The sequence below is a fragment of the Hibiscus syriacus genome, unplaced genomic scaffold (genome assembly GCF_006381635.1).
Source record: "Hibiscus syriacus cultivar Baekdansim isolate YM2019G1 unplaced genomic scaffold, ASM638163v2 tig00111741_pilon, whole genome shotgun sequence".
Lineage (NCBI taxonomy): Eukaryota > Viridiplantae > Streptophyta > Magnoliopsida > Malvales > Malvaceae > Hibiscus > Hibiscus syriacus.
Genome location: NW_024063166.1, coordinates 2,213,634 through 2,222,017, shown reverse-complemented (window position 1 = coordinate 2,222,017; position 8,384 = coordinate 2,213,634). Strand labels below are relative to the sequence as shown.

The following is an 8,384-nucleotide window of genomic DNA, read 5'->3' as shown; positions in this document are numbered from 1 at the left end:
AACGTAAGTAATAATGTGCATTTTTCCCTGATAAGTATGAATACAAAGATTTTAAAGCTCTCGTATGGAGGGGTACAACAGAACAAGTTCATGATCCGAGCTCTCAAGAAATAATTCGTCATTTTTCCAAAACCTCAAAGTCCTCTCAACCCCATGGATAGATTCAATACTAAATTGTTTAGTCCATGATCGACTCATAACCCATAAATCAAAAGAGTTTTGAGCTTCTTTCCTTGGGTAAACAATAACACAAAGCAATCCATTGAAGTCTAAAAGTTAGAAATCATATTGTGCTAAATCCCCACCAATTTCAAGCAATAATAAAGTTGAAAACTTTTCACTGATCATATCAAACGAAAGAATAACGTTATCAAAATAATCATTTTATCTATTAGTTTCTTAGACCTTTGATCTTTTATGTCTTTGTAACATTCTAGTTTTTATTACAATTCTAACCCTCTAAATAGTAACTATGTAAAGCACATGATACATAAGCAGTTAAAAAAAATATTATTCTCTTGCATTGTTATTTTTCTCTTTTGTTCTTACTACAAATCATATAGTTTTATAACACGCAATTAAATTAATCATTGATTGATAATTTTATACAAATTTTTTAATCTAATATTAAAGATGACATCTACCACCTATTCAACTTAACTTGAAAAATCTAATATATTTCTTTAATTTTCTATTAAATTAGGTTAAAATTTATGATTTTGTTTTGATCTAATTCCCATTAATAGTTTAATCCATTAAAATGATAAGTAATGATATTTTTAATGATGCTAAATATATATGAAAATCATTTAAGGATAATATTAATATATCGTTTGACAATATTTGAAATTAAGTAGAAGAGTAAAATATTAGGTAGGGTGTGTAAAAATATAAGATTTGAATAATCTAATTCGAATTTTTTTGAATAATTCTGATCGAATATCCAATTAGAAAATTAGATACGGATCGAAAAATATCATTTTAGATTATCCGAATATCCAAAAAATAAACGGGAAGTTGCTGAAGAATGTTGCATATAAGCGTGAAGTGCTATGATTTCCCATATAAAATAGCGATGTTAATGCTCAGTTATTGATGTCATCAGCTTCTTCTTTAGAAGAAAACAGATCTTCTTCATCTTCAGATTCATCAAACCATCATCAATGGTTTTAACTATTCGAGCCGAGAATGATTGTAGTTAATATGTACCAAATCCAGCTTGTGATATTGGAAGAACAATGCATGAATACTGCAGAAGAATGGTGTAATTTCTTTTCAGTGGACCAAGCTCCATCTCTTCAACAGTGTTTCACGCGACAGTGAAAAGAATTAAAGTCTTTAAAACTCCATCAAATGCAGCAACGTATCTGCTTTAGCACTTTGTTAAAATATATGCACACAAGGCCTGATTACCTTCAAAGCTAATCGAAGCCACACACCGCTGGATAGCAACATAATAAGTGATATATTTGGTTCGGATATCCGAAAAATTTGAAAATACGTTATTCCGGATCGGATTAGGATCACAATTTTAGTGATCGAAAAATTCGGATGCGGATCATTGCACACCCCTGATACTAAGATCTAGGTATCTTCATTTTGGATATAAAATAATATTAACAATATTAAAAAAAGTAAAGTTATGGAGGAATTGGGTGAGAACCAGTTGCCTATTGTGGAGCGAGAGAAGGAAGTTCTGGTGCTTCATGTTCGACCAATGTTGTAGCCGTGTGCAGGTTCATAACTGTTGTTTCACAGATAATAAGGTATGAGCATACCAACAACACCACTAATAGTTCCTATTTTCAACTTCAAATTTCATTCAAGTATGGGAGACATCGAGCTCTCTGAAGCACAATTCATATATGGGACTCAGGAGGCCGTCGTATTATACATTCCTCATGCTCTGTTCTTCCATTCAATGGAACCAAGCTCTCAACACAAGCAGTAATGTGCATTGTTTCCTGATAAGCGTGAATACCAGGATTTCTAAGCTCTCGTATGGAGGGATCAAATAACACTAGTTCCTTCCCATAAATCAAAAGACTTATTAGTCTGTGATCCATTCATAACCCATAAATCAAAAGACTTATTAGTTCATTCCGTTGGATAAAAAATTAGCACCAAGCAATCCATTGAAGTCCAAAAGTTGCAAATAGTATTGTGCTAAAGTCTCACCAAATTTAGGCAGTGGTAAATGTGAAAACTTTTCATTGACTATATCAACCGAGAGAATAAGGTCATCACTCATCAGAATCCCAATTGCCTCCCTATAACTCAACTTGAATCACTTTTAATGGAATATAACTCCACTTGGTTGTTCCAATCTGCCATCAACCCTTCAACTAGATTCTCTTCAAAGTAATTAGTAACAAATCTTACAACTTTGAAGTCATCAGTTTGAGAATCACACCCAAAATCAAGGAAGCCAAATCTAGTGTAATCTACTGTAGGAGGTTCTACAAATGCTCTTTCAATACATATATTTTGCTTCGAGACAATAGTTTTCAACTTTGTTTTATGTTTTCCCATTAAAGATTCATCAAGAAGTATAAATTAGCGCACCTGCAAATGAGATTCTAAGTAACATAAATATAGGATATGAATCTTTTTAGAGAAATACAGATCTAAGTAACATGCCAAACCTTCTTTTATTTTGCAGTCATATGATGTATGATACAAGGCGTATCTCGTTTCAGCAAAACTATCAAACAAATGACCACCAATATGTCCAAAATCTCAACAGGTATCCTGTAAGGGCTATTTGATTCCGTAGGTATCCCGTATTATGTGTTCGTACATTTCGGATATATTCACGAGAATATGATCCTCTCAGAACCCTCTAACGACATGAAAAAAGTATCAAAATACTCATATTCGACACTCACATCCAAGCATGACCAACCTAAAATAAGACCACTACAAGACTGCAATCCATTTACCTCTAAAACAAATAACTGAGGTCAAGAATGAAAATCATCACACACAAAAAGGTCTGGAATTCCAACTCTTAAATTGGAAAAACAAACATACAAAACCAATCGAACTCTTTATAAGCACAAACAGAAGCTCATGTGAATTATCATATATATGCAGAAAAAACAACAATTTCCAGAAATATTCCACAAAGGAAACGCTTTCAAGAAAGTTGTCCTAATCCATTTACCCCTGCATATACCCTTACGAATGGCTTCACACAAAACAAGACCAAACCATTGACACTGTTTCATTGGACCTAAAGTACAAATAATAATAATAATAATAGTTCCTATGTTCAACTTCAAATTACATTCAACTATTGGGGACTTTGAGCTCTCATAAGCAAATTCAAGTACGAAAAGCACTCCGTGTGTGGAATATATATGCACCTGCAATCATCACATGCAGATTAATAGAAATGCATATCAGAGTTAGCAACTAATAAAATCTGCAGGACATAATTTCGTGGACCCACTAAAACAACCAAAAGCAATAAAAAACCTAAACAAGTCAATATCTAGGGCATGTATATATAATTCAAACAATAACAACAATATTTGAGAACGTCACTAGACAATATAGTTGACATAAAGTGCATATGAAGAGACCAAATCCCATTAAATTTGACCTCTTTTGTTGTAGCTCCCCATCTGTCTTAGTGTTCAACATCAATTTGATTATCCTTCGGCTGGCCGTCGTATTATATATTCCTCATGCTCTGATCTTCCATTCAATGGAACCAAGCTCTCAACATAAGCAGTAATGTGCATTGTTTCCTTATAAGCGTGAATACCAAGATTTCTAAGCTCTTGTACGGAGGGATCAAATAAAACTAGTTCATAATCCGAGCTCTCGAGAAACAACTCGCCATTTTTCCAAAACCCCAAAGGCCTCTCAACTCCAAGAACAGATTCAACACTAAATTGTTTAGTCCATGACCCATTCATAACCCATAAATCAAAAGATTTGTCAGTTCCTTCCCTTGGGTAAAAAATAGCACCAAGTAATCCATTGAAGTGCAAAAGTTCCAAATAATATTGTTCTAAACTCCCACCAAATTCAGGCAGTGGTGAAGTTGAAAACTTTTCATTAACCATATCAAACGAAAGAATATGATGATCAACCGCAACTGCCTGGCAATAAATAAACCCATTGACATAATTATTAAACAAAATAGAAGCAAAAGCATCAACCCCAGGAAATAAAATTTCCTTCCATGAATCTCTTTTAAGCGAATATAACTCAACTTGACTGGTCCAATCTGCCATCAACCATTCATCTAGATTCTCTTCAAAGTAATTAGTAACAAATCTTATACATTTAAAGTCATCGGTTTGAGAATCATACCCAAAACCAAGGAAATTAAAACTAGAGAAATCCAGTAGTCTATGAGGGCGTTGGACTGTTGATTGAGGAAGGATTTTAAACTCTCTGGTAGATGGGTTCCAAAGGGCAACATTATGTCCAAAACAACTTAGATCTGTTAAACATAATATTCCATTACAAGGGCCGTGAACTAAAGGTGCATGCACAAAATTCTCAAAAAAGGGTAAGTGAATATTGTATTTTACTCTAAAGTTTTGGTCTTTCTCGATCGAAAGTTGAGAGAAATAATGGATGTTATCACGGGTGTAACCATGACAACGTTTGAGGAGGAGATTAAGGTTATTGTTTTTGAGGTTGTTCTGATGATGTTTGGTATTGAAATGAGGGGTTTCAAAAGATGAAGACCATGTCTTACAAACGCACCTGAGACGGGTCAAGGATTTAACATGAAGCTTTGAGAGAATCTCCAAAACCAACATCTCTGGTAATTCGATTCTAGTTTTGATCAACCCTTGCATCTTCCCTCTTTATCTTCTCTATTTCCTTTGTGTTTTTCAATAGATGATTTTGTTTCGGGAAAGACAAGGAGAACTAATATGAAAGAAAACGAAGACAGACAAAACTTGTAACAGGTAACATCAAACGTTTTTCTGTAACAAGAAAGCTACAATGGAAACTGATCATTGGTTACAGTACCTTGATGGGCCTAGTCGAGCCCTTTAAAAACCCATTAGTTTATCAATGACAGGGTTTGCACAATATTAACTATATACAATATATTAGTATTTTAAAATAATTAAAATAATATATTTACTAGTAATATATCTATAATCATTTATTATAATTTAAATGATTAAAATAATATATTTTATAATATTTTGCTACATTTTTTACTATTAAAGAATATATTTTAACAATATTAAAATAAAAAGCCTATAATACTTTAAATATGTTATAAATGTAAATGAGTAAATTAACAATCTATACGGGGTCGGGTTGGATGAGTGATTTTCACCTGAAATATAGTCTCACCCTAACTCAAGGTTATCAATTATATAACTCATCCTGCCTCGAACTCGATTTTTTTTTTAAAAAAAAGTCCCTACAAGATTGAGTTGAGACCCGTCGAGCTCAAGTATTTTGACCATCCCTAAGTGTGAAACTCATCGAGATTAGGATAACCAAGACCATTCACGCCATAAGAACATTTAAATATCTCAACTTCCAAATTGGCTAATTCATGTAACATGTTCATCTATTTTGATATTCAGATAAATACACAACAAAACACCCTGATTGAACAGGAGTAAGATCACAAAACGATTTCTCTCTCTTTCTTGAGTGTTGTCTTTAGAATTTTTTGTATTGGACAAAGTCTTCAACTATATCCTCATGTTGTTGTTTTTCCCCTTGAAAAGTAAAAAAGGTCTCATTAAAAATCCCGTATACCTCAATTAAGCCGGAACTCGATCAAGACAGTGAAAGGAGAAAAGGGTTCCCAAAATTTTATTAATATCCAAAATAACACTAGCATTCATTGTCGACACCGTTTTTCGTCCGGGTGGGAAAAATATTTGTATCGACTTTGGGGTTTTTCTTTGAAAAGAATTTTGAAATGCGAGGAGTCGCCACCAATCATTTAAGGTGCGATCGGGACACCATAAAAAACTGGGTGATTTTAATAAAACATTTATTTTTATCAAAATAGCAAGTTTTAGAGTATTTGAAAATCCATAAATCAGGTTCGATAGTCGGTTACGAGTGGGAAAGGATTAGCGCCCCCACAAGCGCCCAAAAATTGGTACCTAGTTGATTACCCTGTATTTAGAATCGAAAATTTTGAGTTCAAACTTTATTTAATTTAAAAATCATTATGGATTCAAAGTTGAAAAGTTATTCTTTTATTAAGGCCGATAACATTCGCCCCTAGCATAAATGCTGGAGATCAGCTATTGTGCCTAATAACCAGATATTGCCTTAATTTTTAGAAATCATGATGCGATTTTAAAAAGGATGTCGATCTATTTCGGAAATCACCAGCAGTCTCCCCCTGAGCATACTTGCGGGAGATATACCATTAATTCCCTAATAAGATAACATTGCCTTATGTTTGAAAAAAATGCAATCAAACAAATTTTTTATTCATCCTAATTAAGCTAAGGGTAAATTAAAGTTTTTTCTAGCTTAAAGTGTTGAATTATGAAAATTAAAGAACCTAAAGGCACAAACCTAGGAATGTGGGTTCTAATATTAACATTATTTGATTTTAGCCAATTATTGAGTCGAATAATCGATATGGTTCCTTGAGCGTTTAGGCAAGGGCCAACTCAGATTACTCTCTAAATTAAAAGACTAGTTTGAAATCTAATCTAAAATGGAGGCTCTAATATTAATTTAAACTAATTTTAAGACTCAAATAATTAAATTAGAACCTCGAGCAAATATGAGGACCAAATTAAGAATTCTTTTAATTACATAATTAAAGACTTGAACTAATAGAAAAAAAATGAATATAATGGTTTTAGATTAAAATTGAGATATTTATTCCAAGACTAAATTAACAAGAATAAAATTATATATTACAATTGAATAAATAAAAAGATTTAAAAATTCAATGTTGCAAATCAAGATAGATAAATGAATCGATATAAACGCATATAATAAAAACTAATCAATTAAAAATGTTATGAGAATAAAAGAAATAAAACAAGGAAAAAAAAAGCATGAATTAAGTTGATTTCAAACAAAAATGAATGAAAAGAAGAAATATAAAATTAAAAAGGACAAATAAAAGAAAAATCAAATAAAATTGTGGATTTTTATAAGTATATGAAACCAAATTCTAATGACATAGCTAATTTTATGTAATAAATTATAGGAAAATATTACATTATATTTAATACAAGAATATCAATACATAGATCAAAGCAAACATAATATATATATATATATATATATATATATATATTAACACATGCACATGATAAAAACGGAATAAAAGACACTTGTTATATATATTATTTATAATGGAATGTATATGCACGTATATATACATACATAAGGTATACTTATAAAAGACCTCGATGTAACAAGTGCAAACATAACCACTAAAATGTAATTTGTAACAAATAAAGGGACACAATGTAAATAATGAAAAATTAAAGTACATTAAATTGTAGGAATAAAAAAATAAAATAGTAAGTTGCATATATAAACCATAAGGGAAATTAAATTTTAGAATTTTAAAGATTAAAGGACCAAATTAAATAAAACAAAATTGATATTCCGAATTCAAAATCAAAATAGAAAATTAGTGAAAAATAGTAAATAAGCGGAAAAGATAGGGGATCAAAGAGGAAAAACCCTTAAACAAAAAATGGAAAAATTATAAAATCAATCCACACAAATTAAAACAAAATTTAAAAAGTCACTACACATGACCAAAGTGTAAAAACATGCTAAACTTAAAAAGCCAATCAGTAAATTTATCAAAAATATATATAACATGCAAAGAAAAAGGAAAATAACAATTTTGGTCCCCTCAGGTGACTGAAATGTAAAAACACGCTAAACTTAGAGGGACTAAAATCCAAATAACCCAAAAATTACAAAGCATAAAAGAAAAAGGGAAGCATTTTAGTCCCTACAGGTGACCAAACTTCAAACACGCTAAATCTAGGGCTCCTAAGCATGATTTTACCCTAAACTTTCTCTATAAATAAATCTTTTTTTTTTCATTTGAAACCAAAATAAATAAATAAAATGAAGAGAGCTCTTCATTTTCTCCTCGGCCAGCCCACTGTCAGCCGCCGCACACGGCGATTGGAAATCCCAAAACACCCAATAATCCTAGATCTACTAGCCTATGTTCTTTTTAAGGGCTAAAAATAACGAAAAATGCTCTAAAATCCCTCTAAACTCCCCTTAGAACTTTTGATTTCCTCGGATTTCGGCAACCTCTAACAAAGCCTCCCCGATTTAGGTAGCAACTCGATCTATTAATCCTTTTATTATTTTAGTGTTGTTACTTCTGAAAATGGTTGGTTCTTAATATTTGACCAAAAAGAATACTATTTTGT

The 8,384-nt window shown here is 31.6% G+C and overlaps 1 protein-coding gene across 1 annotated transcript; it reads right to left on the bottom strand.

The window, feature by feature from the left end:
* Window positions 1-3,645: 3,645 nt before the first annotated feature.
* LOC120168907 (F-box protein At3g07870-like) lies at window positions 3,646-4,823 on the bottom strand. Its single transcript, XM_039177166.1, has one exon. The coding sequence runs from the start codon at window positions 4,821-4,823 to the stop codon at window positions 3,657-3,659; it is 1,167 nt and encodes a 388-aa protein (XP_039033097.1). The 3' UTR covers window positions 3,646-3,656.
* Window positions 4,824-8,384: the final 3,561 nt, after the last annotated feature.

Bases quoted from the DNA above. Each gene is read 5' to 3' on its own strand.
- LOC120168907 (XM_039177166.1), bottom strand. From the start codon at position 4,823: ATGCAAGGGTTGATCAAAACTAGAATCGAATTACCAGAGATGTTGGTT.